This window comes from Cnephaeus nilssonii (assembly GCF_951640355.1).
Source record: "Cnephaeus nilssonii genome assembly, chromosome: 19".
Taxonomy (NCBI): domain Eukaryota; kingdom Metazoa; phylum Chordata; class Mammalia; order Chiroptera; family Vespertilionidae; genus Cnephaeus; species Cnephaeus nilssonii.
Genome location: NC_137090.1, coordinates 38,056,557 through 38,070,920, shown reverse-complemented (window position 1 = coordinate 38,070,920; position 14,364 = coordinate 38,056,557). Strand labels below are relative to the sequence as shown.

Sequence of the window (14,364 nt, the reverse complement as noted above, 5' to 3'; positions counted from 1 at the left end):
TGAAAGCAGAGTTGAGTGCCTCTCTTGGTATTGCCAGTTCTGGGCTCTGTGACCTTGGGCAACTTAACTGCAATTCTTCTCTTTATTGCTCTCAATCTGCACTTCCTGAGGATTCATATCTGGGTCTCCATATATGCTATTCACAGTGCACTTCAGGATCTGGGTCTGGTGACAGAGTCAGATATGCACCCACATGTTTACTGCACAGCACGACTAGGGCATGATGGAGGCAGGTGTAAAGGGCTTTGAGCATATTAGACAGAAGTGACTCGTTCTTGATAACCTGACTTCAACGTGTCTGGCCAGCAGAGGGGAGGGCTCAGGGTGACCTAGTTATAGCCCTGGGTGTTGAATGCATATGCCCAAGAGAACCAGTGGGTACCCCTTTAAGTCATCTTCAGTGACTTTGAAAAGTGACAGAAGGAGCTGCAGTGAAGGCTGAAGGACTGTGGTTAGGTCAGCCACTATACACCACTATGGCCTTATCAGTTCTTAAAATATTGAAATGGTGACTATCCTGAGTGCCTGGGGTGCCCTATACACTCTGCTGCCCTCTTCAGTGACCCCCCTAAAACCTCCCCCTGACCCAGCAGCAAGGGAAGAGTTAACACCTGGTACAGCAGGAGCTCTAGTGTTGAATGGCCAGTAACTCCATAGGTTATTAGAGATTTTACTATCCCCCAAGACTTCAGGAGGGGTTTGTGCTCTGGGTGACGCAGTGGTGTCCCATGGCTGGAAATCTTCCGAGAAAGAGGGAAGAGGCAGGGCACTGGCCTGAACACCCTCTGGGAGCCCCTTTCCCCTCTGGGGGCCCTGCACAACCAGGCAGGCCTCATTGGTGGAGAGGAGCCCCCCGTCCAGCCCTCGGGACAGCTGCCGGGGCTGCGGACAAAGAGGGCGTCTCTTTGAGGCGCGGGCAGCCTGCCATCCTCCTGAAAAGGGATCCTGCAAACCTAGGAAGCTGCAGGAGGCTCCATCAATCACCGAGCATTTCATTATACCTTGGACAGCGTCCATAATGGAATAAAATGTCAGTACGTTTACTAGGGGAAAAATAGTAACTTCTCCATAGCCGGTTTGTTTTTTATTGATAGTAATTTCCAAAGACATTCCAATATCTCCAAAGCCATCATTAATAGCCTCACAGCATGTCCATTTTGATGTGCAAATGAACAGATGTGGAGTCACAGACAATAATGTGTTGCCTCCATTTCAGCCGAAAGTAATAAATCCGCCTCGGAATGTGTCCCAGTGTATCCCTCGGAAGTCCTTTTCTTTCTGCGCATTCTTGCCTCTGTCAGGGAGTTAGAAAAGCCATTCGTTACTTTTCCAGAAGAAAGAGTTCACCTCCTCCTCGTAAACATCGAGGGGAGCCATCTGCATCTCAGGCCCCTGCTACACGCTGAGCGGGACGGCCTGGCGGGGGCTGGTCAGTTCCGACGTGGGCAGCTGCTGACTGGTTCGCCACTCGCTGTTTTCCGAAGGACCCGAGGCTGACTGCTTGAAACCACTTCTTTCTCTCTTTTGTGAATGTGTTAATTATTCAGCCGATATTCACGGATCCATCATCATACTAGGTCCCAGGTTAGAGTGAAGGATCAGAATAATAATCGCTGTTATTTATTCGAACATCTGTTAATGGTCAAGCATTGTTCTGTGGGGATGTACATCTGTTATCTCATTTCATTTTGAACAGCCTAACATACGTGGTGCTACCACCATTTTAATGAAGAAGAATTTGAGTTTCAGGGAAGTATAGTAATTTTTAAATGTTTATATTAATAATGACATATTAACAATAAAAACAACCATGACAGCGGGTACTGTGCCACATGCCACGCCTTGCATTAGACGCTTCCCATGTGCTGTGGAATTCTTATCAGCGCCCCATGAATTCCATGGGCCCGTAGCCCCAGTTCACAGATGGGTAAGCTGAGGCTCAGTGAGAGGAAGCTGCATAGGCCAGGTCACCCAGCCCGATAAAGGGGGAGCCTGGACTTGAACCTAAGTCAGCCCATTCCCAAAAGCTGTTCCCTGCTCCCCCAGAAACACATACATGCCCTTCTCAGCCTTCAGGGGTCTTGAGCCAGGGCGTCTTTACAACCTTTAGGCTCATTTCTCACCCACAGTGACAACTGTTTAACACCCCCGAGCTTGTGTTTTGGATGTTTAGTCGAAAGCTGTAATAGAATTTCTTCTTCGCTGAGCATCACATGAGGAATTTCTGAAATATTCGTTTTCTTTCACTAAGCAGGCAGGCTAAGGAGAGCAATTTATTCTCGCTGACCTGGGTGAAATCTTCCTGCAGTGGTCCAGTCTGGTCTCAGAAGTCCTGAGACTTTACAGAAAAGGAGAGAGAAGCTTCCATGGCCTGGGGGTCTGGAAGCCCTGAGTGGAGGGTGTAGCATGTGCCTCTGCGTGGACACGGGGTGTGGCCACATGTGTGCTGATGGTATCTAAGAGGATCACCGCCTGGAAGGGGCGAGATACCGCCCTCTCAGGGTGGCAGGGCAGGGCTGCTGCAGACTTCCCTGGTGGGTGCCTGTCTGGATCAGCACTGCCACCTCTTTGTGGAGCCATGTTCTCCCTCCAGGGATGTGCCAGAGATCCTGGACTGGCAGGCCCCGCAGTCTGTGGCCCTGCAGAACCCCGCAGAGGACAGCTGTCTTACACACTAAAGGCTTCTTACGCCCCTCCAGGGATGGGGACTTGCTCTCACCTGGGACAGCAGATATTTTTCTTGAAATAGCTCTATCTGCAGGATCTGGTTTATATTCTGTATACTCAGAGTTTCCACAATTAATTTCCTTCTTCTGGATGACAAGGAGGTGACAGAACCTGCCACTCGGGACATTTGTGGAGCTGGGAGGCCCCTCCAAGCCCAGGAAGGGCAGGGATGGGGGGTGGTTCGGGGGAGGTACTTGACTTGCTGAGTTGCGATGGAAGAAGGTGGTATTCATACTGACACCAGGGTCCTGGCAGGGTGCCTTGGGGGCCAGTGGGCCATTAACCAAGAAAAGGGGCAGAAGGGAGCAGATTGACATATCCAGAAGCACTGCTGGGAATGTTGGACCACAGCCTCATGCCCCGGCTTCTCTGAGGTCCTCTTGCCCGGAAGGGCTGGGGGTGACCTTGGCATTCGCTCAGGGTGGGCTGCCATTAGGACCCCTCCCTCCCCAGGGCCTCCGAGTCTCTGCTGTGCTTCTCTGCCTGCAGGCACCTATATTGGCTGCTTCCGTGACGACGGCCAGGAGAGAACGCTGAAGGGCACTGTGTTTTTTGACTTGAGAAAGATGACCGTCTCCCACTGCCAGGACGCCTGCGCTGAGCGGTAAGTGTGGGGCCCGGACCCCGGATGCCACCGGAAATAAGGTCAAGAGACATTCCCCAGAGGGAGGGGTTACTTCGGCTGCCAGTGGCTGTCAGGGTGGAACTAATTAGAGCTTGATTGATCGGGGCCCAGCTGTCCAGAAGAGGGAAAGTTTATTGATGAGGTGCCTGGGGTTGTGGCTAGAGCCCTGGGCTCAGTGTCCAGGGACCGGGTTCTAGTGCCTCTGCGCCAGGGACTCACCATGTGACTTAGCTCTGAGCCCTCTGCTTTTCCTTGGCCTCAGTTTACCTGTATGTTTAAAAGAGAATCAAGGGCTTTAACCCAGATTTCTCTGAGGACCCTTCTCGCTCTAGGAACATTTATTGTATTTCAAACAAGATTTACTCTTTCTGCTGCTGCCAACTGACCCAGTAGTTACCAGACACTAGTCATATCCCAGGGAGTGGTCACTGCCATCAAGGCTGTCACAGACCACTCTGCGTGTGTTCATGCATGTGTGTGTGTGCGCGTGTGTGTTTACAACAGAATCAGCAGATGGTACTCTTAGTTTATTTCAATCCCATCCGGTTCTTTCATATTTGTTGTGTCATAAATCCTTATGACCTTCTGCTAGGTAACAACTCATCATGCCCATTTTATAGGTGGAGAAACTGAGGCCAGAGAAGGAAAGGACAGGGCCCCTGTCGAGGATACTAAAACTGAGATGGACACAATCTCATTCTATTCTCCTAACGTTTCAGGAAACGGGGCCTCGGAGGTAGTAAGGGATATTCAGGGTCACATGGCCAGCAGGGGCCAAACAAGGGTTAGGAGCTGGGGTTGGGTTTTTATGCCTAGGTCTGGTAAGGAGGAGTTTGAACATGTTGACCCCTTTTCATAGTTAAAATCCCGTGTGGTACCGTATCGGTTCCGTTCTCTCTCTTTCTTTACCGACAGCATTACAGCTGGGTGGAGGCGGGTAAGAGAGGTCTCCAGGGCAGGGAGGCTTATGGCGGGGCCTGCTTGTAACGTGTGGAGGGCCCTTTAAAGGGGCCAGTGGTGAGCTGGAGCCAGCTCATGGCTCACGAGAGCAAACAGTTAAATTTCAGAAATGCTATAAGCCCGTTGCTGAACGCTCGCTAACTTGAAATCATCTACAGAAATTGGCAAATGCCACCAATTAGGCCCCTTCCCTCCCATCCCGAGAACCAGTTACCAGCACACCACTGCTGTGGACCCGTCATGACCTGTCACCCTGGCCAGCACCTTGGGGGACAAAGCTCAGGGCTGAGGAGAGGAACCAGTGGGGCCGACTAAGTCAGCTTATCACAAAGGAAAGACTGTTCCCTAAACCCAGGCAGATGGCCCCTGAGGCCAGCCACACGCTGATGGCCGTGGCCCCTGCCTCCTCATCCAGACCTAACCTCAGCTTCAAGCCCAGCAGCCCTCATCCGGGCCCCAGAGCCAGCTGTTAGGATGCCAGGCCTGGCTCTGGGACAGGGGCAGCTTTATCCCAGGCCCACTTTCCCTGCAGGTCCTATGTCTACGCCGGCTTGGAGGCCGGGACAGAGTGCTACTGCGGGAACCGGCTCCCGGTGCTGAGCGTCGGGCCGGAGGAGTGTAAGCACGAGTGCAAGGGGGAGAAGGGCTCGGCGTGCGGAGGCGTCGGCCGGCTCTCCGTGTACCGAGTGGAGGAGCTGCAGCCGAGCTCCAGGAAGCGTGAGTGTGCAGCCTTCCTCGGCTCTGTCTGTCCCCTCTCCCCACTGCCCCTGCCTGTGGCCCCTCCTCCAAATCACTAGGAACAGAAACTCTGCCCTCCCTTTCTCATCAGCTCCCTGGACAGGCTCATCTCCGTGGGGTGTGGGGCTAGTGCCAAAGGTTGCTTGAGTTCATAACTGAAGCACATCTTTCTTGATCGCCTGAAGGAGAGAGAAACTGATCCAGAGGCCTGGGGCCAAGGCCTAGGTAGGTCTCAAACGTGCTGTGTGGCCTCTGGCAGCTCGCTTTCCCTCTCTGGGCTCCAGTCTATTTTGTAAAGTGCAGAGGCAGACCTGGATTTCTAGCATTGGGGTGGACCAGATCATCTGGAAGTTTCCTAGCTACCCAACCCCAAGGAATGGAGGATAAAATGGAACAAATACTATTTTACATGCATAGCCGAACTAGCAAGCAAGGAAAGAATCCCTTGCTCCAGAAATGCAGAGGGATTCGAAGTCACAGTGGCGATGCGAGTTGCGAACAGGCTGTGCAGCTCTGGTCTCCGCAGAGGGCAGTCGCTGGTCTTGGTGGCCACGGGCTGAGGTTTTGGTGTCCACATAGGACAGAGAAGGAAGCTTTGAGCTGGTCAGGATGGGGAATGGGATGGAGACCTCTGCCTAAGGTGGGATTCACTTCCACTGAAGTGTAAATCAGTAAAAGTTCGGTTTCTAAAATATAGTCCAGGGAGATGGAAAAAAAACTTGTCTGTTTGACATGAGCTCCGGGGGACAAACAAAAAGAAAACTCGCCCTAAGAATTTATAATTGTGGGCGACCTGCATTCGTACGAGTTTTGGGGTTCAGATTTATACGATCTTCCTGGTCCTGAAAACTCCCAACATAAACATCGGCTCTGGACCACCTGGAGGGGCCGGCAGAGGCAACTGCAACAGCTCTCAAGAGCTGTGCCACCAACCCAGGTGTAAAGAGTTCCCAGAGGTAAACTCTCACTGAAGGTAAGCTTACAATGTAAGTACAGAACTCTGAAGAGAAATACCGTATTTTCCGGCGTATAAGACGACTGGGCGTATAGAAGATTTTCCTGGGTTAAAAAGTCGTCATATACGCCGGAAAATACGGTAATCGGCCAGGAGGTGGAGGAGGCAGCTGATGCTTCAGACAGGCAGACAGAACCCCCAAGAAGGTCAATGGAAAGTGCTTTTAAATACCGGGGGCCCCGTTAGATGTGTCTGAAGCTCAGGTTTGTCCTGATTGCAAGATGCTGAGTCCCAGATCCACGTCCTCTAACGATAAAAGGCTCCTTTATCCAATAAAGATGGCTGAGAGCACGGCCAGGGGTCGTCCTTTTCATAATCGGGAGGGGCCGGGCTGGGAAGAAGTCAGGGCACGGGAGACCGTCCCCGCCACTGGCAGGGGTGAGACCATGGACGATGGGGGCACACTAGCTCGCGGACACAGCACCTCTGTGCACCTGGTAATGGCTGTGCACCTGTTAACAGCTCCAGGGCAGCTAATGCATTAGCCCAAGCACTGGCAGAGCTCAGGGAAGGAGGGCTTAGGTCAGGCGCTAGGACTGCAGGGGGTGTCCTGAGAGCTCTCCTAGCAATGAGTGTTAGCCACGCAGTACAGAAGCCCGGCTGTGAGAGCCATGGTGACTGCTATGGGGCCAGCGTGACGGGGAGAGTGGCTTATGCTCAGGCCCAGCCAACTGAGGCTGCTTAAGTGCTTATAGTCAGAGACGATATATCTGGGCACAAGGGCTCCAGATGGGGGGACAGGGACAGGGTTGTAACCCTGGCAACACATTCTTTGTGGATTCACTAATGAGACCATTAACTCAACAAATGGTGATTGATACCTACTCTGGGCCAGGACAGGGCCTGGCACAAAGGTTGCCGTGGTGTATGGATCTGTCAACTTTTGCTCTCTCACCTGGGCGTCCAAATGGGCTTCCTGAGGACCAGAATGTTCCAGACTGGCTTCTTGGACCTTTGATTTCCCTGGATTCAAAGCCACCACCACTCCGCAGCAGAACCAGGTCCATATATGGCCTCCAGCTGCCCTGCCAGCTCCTCCCGCCTGCTCAGCCACTGGCTCTTAGGGATCATTGATTTGCTTCAGGCTGCCCGTTGGTTAAGGGTGAGATGGCCCAGTTATTCAGCCTCAGATCTTGAGTGGGCTACACCTGATGTCATGGTTCATGTTGAAAACAGTGTGATAGCTGCCCCTTTGGGCAGCCTGTGGGGCCCAGGCAGTTGAACTTTGCCTGCTCCCTTCTCAAGGGGATGATGGGTCAACAGGATCTCTGTCTAGAGGTGACCAGGTGGCCACCCATGTTAAATTTCAGCTCCCCGGGTTGGGATCAGAGGTAGGAACAGAGCAGTTCATCAAGGACTTCATCTCAGAGATGCCCTGCCCGAAGTGGCCCTGGGGCTGTCACCTGGGAAGCGAGGGGGGCAGGTGTGGATAGACTGCACTAGACGACAGCCTCTTCCCCGAAAGACAGTCACTCAGTGATGCCCAGAGGCAGCCGATGCTGCCATCCCAGCAGCGCTGGCATTGCAGTGTATGCTGTGCCCTCACGTGCCCTGTTGTTCAGTTCATTCATCCACTCAGTGCTCACTGGGCACCTGCTGTGTCAGGCAGGGCTGGGTGTGGTTGAGCACAGGGTGACCCACATGCAGCCGCCCCTGGGACTCTGGTTTGTGCCTCCCTGCAGCCTGGGACTGGCTGGGATGCCCATAACCCCTGTGCCCTGCCTGTGCTGTTCATCCTCCTTGTCATGTGCCCTGGAGCCTGTCTCCCTGGTGTCTGTCCCACCCTAGAGCAGCTGGCTGAGGACCACAGTCCAGTCCATCTAGCTGTTTTGTCCTTTTGGGGTTCAGTCGTGCCACAGGACAGGAAGGAATTCTGTGAGCCCTGCACAAGCCATTACCCCAGGTCCTTTCACCAAGGCCAGGGCAGCCACATCAGAGGCTGGCTTGTGGGTGCACGTTGCCCCTCAAAACAACTGTAGCTGCCGGGCATTATGTCAGTGAGGAAACAGAGGGTCTTGAGTCCACGACACACCCACGTTTCAGAGCGCGTCATCAGCAGTGCCAGGACTTGACCTCAGGCCAGTCAGATGCTCAGCCTGGACGGTTCTCCCCGGCACCAGCTGCCCCCCTTCATTTGTGCCCAACTAGGTGGGTGTCCTGACGTGCAGACCACTGGAGATGTGGTTGACCAGATGGGCTTCCAGACCAGGGCTCGATCCTGCTTTGCAGTCCTGCGCGGAGAGCCCTCTGGCCGCGGGGCTGGCTGGGGAGGGGGTTTCTGCTGCTGGTCAGGTGCTGAGCAGACGGGGAGCAGGGAGAGATGCTGAGCCCCGGGAGATCTGGGATGGGTATTGGGGTGCCATCTAGAGAAACTCTGATGAGTCTGGAAGAAAAATGAGCAGTTGATGCTGGAACATTCCAGGTTTGTTCAGCACCAAGGAAGCCAACTAGGGAGCTGCAGTTTTCCACCAGGTCTGAGGAGCACCGTGGCCTGAGGCTGCCTGGGACGGGCGCAAGGAGTAGTCCTCGAGCTCGGTGGGAGCTCACGGTCGGGGAGGAAGCAGGACAGTGTGTCACTCGGTGGCGCAGTGACGGGAACCTGGCAGGGTGCCGATTTCCAGGCCTGCTTTTCTTTCCGCACACTCACGGGGAAGCCATGCGCTTTTCCAGAACATCCGCCTGGCCGGTTCCCTAGTGCCGAATCTGGCTCAGGATGGACGCACAGTCCGGATTTTGTGGAGGGAGGGAAGGGGGAAGGGAGGGGGGAAGAAAGGAAGGAAAGGTGAATGGACACCGTCCCCCGAGAGCTGGTGGGAATAGTGAGACCTGAAGGCAGACAGGCGGCCCCTTGTCGGTGATCCTGGTGTCCAAGGCCCTGGTGCCTGGCTTCTCCCAGGATCTGGGCTTGGCCACACCCCATGTAGGGCAGTTTGCCTTCTCTGATGTGAAACCTGCCCTCCTGAGGATGCCCCTTCAGATGCTGAAACGGAGAAGCCACCGGTTTCCCTGGTGACAGGCGCCAACTGCCAGGAGCACCGTTTCTCACCGAAATCCTGTTTTTCCCCCAGGGAGGTCGGTCACATACCGCGGGTGCTTCAGACTGCCTGAGAACATCACGCACGCTTTCCCCGACTCCCTGATGCAGGCCAACATGACAGTGGAGACGTGTTCGGGATTTTGTTCCAAGAAAGTAAGACCAATTATAATTCTACCACATCAGCGTGTGCGGTGGCCTCAGAGAGGGGGCAGGTGCGGTGCTGGGCTGCAGACAGCCGTCCGCCCGGAGCAGCAGGCCACGCGGCAGACATCCCTGAGGGTGCCCGCAGGGAGTGTGTTGCTAGGGCCGGTGATTCCAGGCTGGGTGGGGAATTGTCAGCGAAGGTTGTAGAAGCTGAAAGGATCATGCCTTTCCCAACATGGGCTCTTGGCACAAGTGTCAGATGGTAGAATGACTTGGTTTGGAAGCACGAAGATGCTGGGTCGGGACCTGGAGAGAACAGACGGGTTTTCTGTTGTGTGTGCTGATGGTGTTGGCCATGAACCTGACTTCAGGGGCTGGAGTCCCATGGGCACCTTTGGTTCAGCCTGGGCTGAGGAGTGGGGTGTGACTGTGAGGGGGCTGGCCTGGGCACCAAGGCTAGCCCTGGAGTGGGGAAATTGGCCAAGGCCAGGTAGGATTTGCAGAAGGCAGGACGGGGGTCGGGGGGGTTGAGGGGGTGGGGAGAGGGCATTGTGAAGCGAGGCTGGTGGAACCAGCAAGCTGTGCGAAGAGCACTGAGATCCGGGGCTGGAGTCCGGCAATCTCCAAATTGGTCTGGATGCTGCAGCCCCGGAAATGGCCCTCAGTGGCAGCAGGCTGGGATTTGGGGCTGCTCCTCTGTGTGGGGGTTCAGTAGCCTTGATGAGACCATGATACCTGACAGTGCAACACAATGGGGCTAAGAGAGAGGGGCCTTGGCAATGATGATGATAATGATGATGATGATGATGATGATGGTGGTGGTAATTATCAACAGTCGCTAACATATATTGTTTATTTCATGTCAGCTACTTACTGTTCCAAGCCCAAATGTGCTAACCAATTTAATCCTGTAGCAACCCTATGGGATAGTTGTTATGATTATGCATTTTGCAGGTGAGGAAACTGAAGCAGGGAGAGCTTGAGCATTCTTTCCGAGGTCACATAGCCAGTAAGGGGGAGAGGCCGGGGGGAGCCAGGATTTGAGCTGTGTGGCTCCATGGCCTGCTGGTGGTTTGAGGGTGCAGGAAGTGGGCCTCCGCGAAGGCAGATGTGGTTGGACACGGAGGAGCCTGCCCTCCCTCTGCTGCGTGCCCTCCCCCCTCTTGCGATGCTCCCCTTGGAGGCTGGTGGAGACAAAGCCTTGCATGTGCGCCTTCCTCTTGCGCACACACAGCCTTTGAAGAGGCTCCTGCATGTCCAGCATTTTCAAAAGCTTCCTCTGAGGAAGCTTTCAGGGCCTCAGGGAATCACCAGACACATGCAGCCAGCCAAGAGCAGTTTGTTGATTTGCAAACATCTGGCCTGGGCATCTCGACTTCCCCTCTCCCCCTCGTGGGAGCAGGGACTGGGGTAGAGGCAGCAGGGACACCTGCTTGTGTGCTCACAAGGAAACAAGCCGCTCTCCAGGGCCGCCTGCACACCTGCAGGTCCCAGCAGGTCCCCGAGGAGCCTCCACTGGAATCAGAGGAGCTGAGCTGGGCCAGACCGGGCTGAGGGCAGCCTCCTCGGGGCAGCGTCCTGTGTGCTGGGTGCTGTGCGGGGGGCCTCCCCACCAATGATCTATCTGCCTCACCCTCCCAGCGCTCCCTGAGGGAGGTACTCTGATCCCGGCTGCTGCAACAGAGCCAGAGCAGGTCTGCACACAGGCAGGGAGCCACTGGCCTTACAGCCCACCCTGCTGCCACCCCCTGTGCTTCTGTGCTCCTCCCTTTGTGTGACATTGCGGGGAGGGGCCCCAGGGGGTGAGTGCAGAAAGGAGGCAACAGGGAAGAAGAGAAGAAACAGGGGGACGTGACAGGAAACGGACATCACCGCTGCGTGTCCTCAGTGTTTTAAATGATTTTCGTAGGTAATGTGCTCACACAATGAAAAGACACCAAAGTGCTCGGACGGGAGAGTCTTCCTCTCGCCCGGTGTCTCACCACCCAGCGTCTGTCCTTCCTTGGAGGCAGCCATGGTCCTGACTTCCTGTGTCCACAGTCAGAGAGCGTCTATGTCTCTTCCAGCAATCTTTTCTTTCCAAGACATGATTCCTTTACAAACCCACAGGTGGTAACGAGCTACTCACAGCTACCCCGCGTGGGACTGGTAGCGATCGCTTCCTATTGGCAAGGAGCCTGCTTTCCCAGCCTCTTAACTCCCTTACAGGATGTCCTATAATTTATTTAACCAGCCTCCTGCTGTTACACATTTAGCTTGTTTCCAGTCCTTTGCTTTTACAAATAAGGCTGCAGTGACTCTCCTTGTGGGTGGGGCGTTTTGTTGCGGTGGATCTGGGAGACAGAATTCCAAGGAGATGCTGGGTCCCAGGCCGCGTGTCCTTGTCACGTTGGCAAATTTTGCCACGTTGCCCTTGGCTGAGGTTATGTTAACTTCACACCCCCACCAGCGCTGTGTGAGAGGGAAACCAGGCACCCTGTGGCTCTTCTTTTAGGGACGATGACTTCAAAGCAGCCTCCGAGATAGACACCCCAGAATTCTGGGGGCACCTCCTCTGGGGCGGCCCACGAGGGCCCAGAGATTTCCGCCCTGTGATTTAAGGCACACACCTTGAAGATCTTACACTCTCCAACTTCTGTTTTCAGCCTTTCTTCGCTGTTGCTGGCACAAATCCATGCTGCTGCAGTTTTGCGTTGGAGCTTGTGCCAGCAGTACCTGCAGGCTCCCGATCCCTCCCCCGCTTTTCACGTTAGCACCTTGTGCATCTCCCCTCGTGATGCGTTTTAAGGACAAGTCACAGGCTCAGCTCTGGCCAGTGCTGGTGGGAACTGTTCAGGTCAGCACAGGGCGGAGAGGGCACCCCGGGTTCTCGAGGTGCCTTTGCTTGTTTCTCTTCCTGGCCTCACTGCGTGGTCGGATGGGCCGGGGAGGGTGGGGGTTTCCTCCAGGGCCATTGTTTACATGCTCAGAAGTTTGCAGCTGCGAGGAACAGTCGTCATTTCCAGCATTCATGTTGAAAGCAGGTCTTGGAAGGACACATTTAGTGAGATGTGGCCAAACTGGGGTTGGGGGGGTGGAGGCGGTGCCAGCAGAGCTCACCCTTGGGGAGGGGCTGAGATAGGACGCGACAGAGTGAGGTCAGCGCTGATGGGAGCGAGGGAGACTTGGAGGCCAGTAGCACCAAGGCTGCGGGACTGACCCAGTGGCCCTGCACTTGCGTGGAAGCGGGGAGCCAGAGGATGTGGTGTGGAAGGTGGGTGGAGACAAATTGCAATGGGCCCTGGATGCCTGCCTCAAAGCCCAGATGTTTTTGCTGCATAATAGGGAGCCACTGGTGGTGTAGCAGGGAGAGGATGCTGTGCCCATTGTGACACTTCACAGCCGTAGGCGGGGCTCTGGAGGGGGCTGGAGGCGTCCTCTGTGGATCCCTTTGGGAGGCAGCCCTCCTCAGAGACACCTTGGGAGATGCCTTGGTAAAGCTGAGATAGAAGATGGCCTGTGGGCTGGCTCTGGAGTTAGGGATTCCAGGTAGGGCGAGGACAAGGCCCAGATGTTACTCATCCAAGGAAAACCACCGTCTACTCAACAGAGTGAGCCTTTGGTTCCCAAGCTGTCCATCCCTTCTCCCTCATGGGTGTTGGTGTCACTTGGACTCAGGACCTTCTGGAGCAGACCCCCCCCCCGTCCCGCCCCCTCATTGGGCAGCTCCAAGCTCTGCAGTTTCCTGGCCAGGGTTTTGCAGGGACTCTGCCTTCCCTCTACAGCAGGGTTTCTCAGCCTTGCAACGATTGACACTTCAGGTCAGGTCACCTTCGTTTTAGCATCTGTCTGTGCATTGCAGGGTATTTAGCAGCATTGATACCCTTTACCCAGAACATACCAACAGCCCCTCCCTGCTCAGCTGTGACAACCCAAACCGTCCCCAAACGGCCACATGCCCCCTGCAGGACAAAATTGTCTCTTCGTGCCCCGTCAAGAGCCACTGCCCTCCAGGGCCAGCTTGAACGTGTTGGTTCAGCAATGTCCAGGCTCAGCCCACGTTCCCCATGAGTCTGAGTCCTGGAGAACAGTTGTCTCATCCGACTATTTGGTGAAGATGAGGAAGCAAATTCTGCCTCTGGTGTTGATGTCTGGGGGATGTGAGGTCAGTTGGAGGCTCAGCTGACCCAGGCCTGCAGGGACCAGCGACCTGTGTGCAGGAATGGCTTCCCCTCTCCTGTCCTGGATGCTGAGGGGCTGAGAGAGGTGAACTCGGATGTCTGGCTGTACTTTCCTGTCTGAAGCGCCAAACACTTCCTCTCCAGCAAGGCCAGTAGCACCGAGGCTGCAGGGCTGCCCCAGTGGCAGCTCCATCTCATCCTAATTTGGCTGAAAGACAAGCTCAGATGTTCTGTGGTGTGGGAATGGCTACACATCAAGCCACAGCCATACAGTGGACTATAATGCAGCCATTGAAAATGGTTTCAAAGACTTTTATGATGGAAAATGCTCACAGCAGAATGTGAAATGAGACAGAGCTAAATCTGGGGGAGGGGACTAGAGGCTTCATTAGGGCAGGCTGGGCTGTGGGGCCCAGCAGCAGATGTGAGAGTTGGGGCTTGGAAACAGGAAAAGAGGGGACCCCTCCTTGCAGCACCCCCATTTTGAGCACCATCTGGGGTCTATTTGTAGCCCCAAATGGAAATCTCTATTGTTTTTTGCTAGTTAGTTACAATGAACTTGGGGAGCTCCAAGAGTGTAGTTTGACAGGGAGGCGAACATTTGGGGGGAATAGCAGCATCTTAATGATCTGACTGTCTGCCAGCAAGAGAGACTGGACCGATGTAATGTGTTTTTAAACACAGTACAATGATCTTGTCTAATTTTCCGTGGTCGTTTTGGAGATGGGAGGAAGCCTGCTCATTTTCAGTACTCAAGATCCTATCAGCTCCTTCCTTTGGATAGAGGTGAGGATGAGGGGGGAGGGGGGAACTTAGATATTTGTCTTGCTACCAGTTCAGATCTGGGGGTGATTAATTTCGAAGCTTGATATTTGTGTGCAAACGGATAGACCATTTGTGGTAGCAAGGATTCCCACAGTGGGCTGGTGAGCGAAATCTGACAGCATCTGTAAATAGG

The 14,364-nt window shown here is 54.5% G+C and overlaps 1 protein-coding gene across 2 annotated transcripts in view; it reads left to right on the top strand.

Moving 5' to 3' along the window:
• Positions 1-14,364, top strand: part of WSCD1 (WSC domain containing 1) — a 48,629-nt gene that overhangs the window by 13,440 nt on the left and 20,825 nt on the right. For both annotated transcript variants that reach the window (XM_079797930.1, XM_079797929.1), the window contains exons 3-5: positions 3,217-3,331; positions 4,845-5,029; positions 9,134-9,255. In XM_079797930.1, coding sequence (XP_079654056.1) covers positions 3,217-3,331; positions 4,845-5,029; positions 9,134-9,255 — 422 coding nt within the window. The remainder of the gene's footprint in view (positions 1-3,216; positions 3,332-4,844; positions 5,030-9,133; positions 9,256-14,364) is intronic.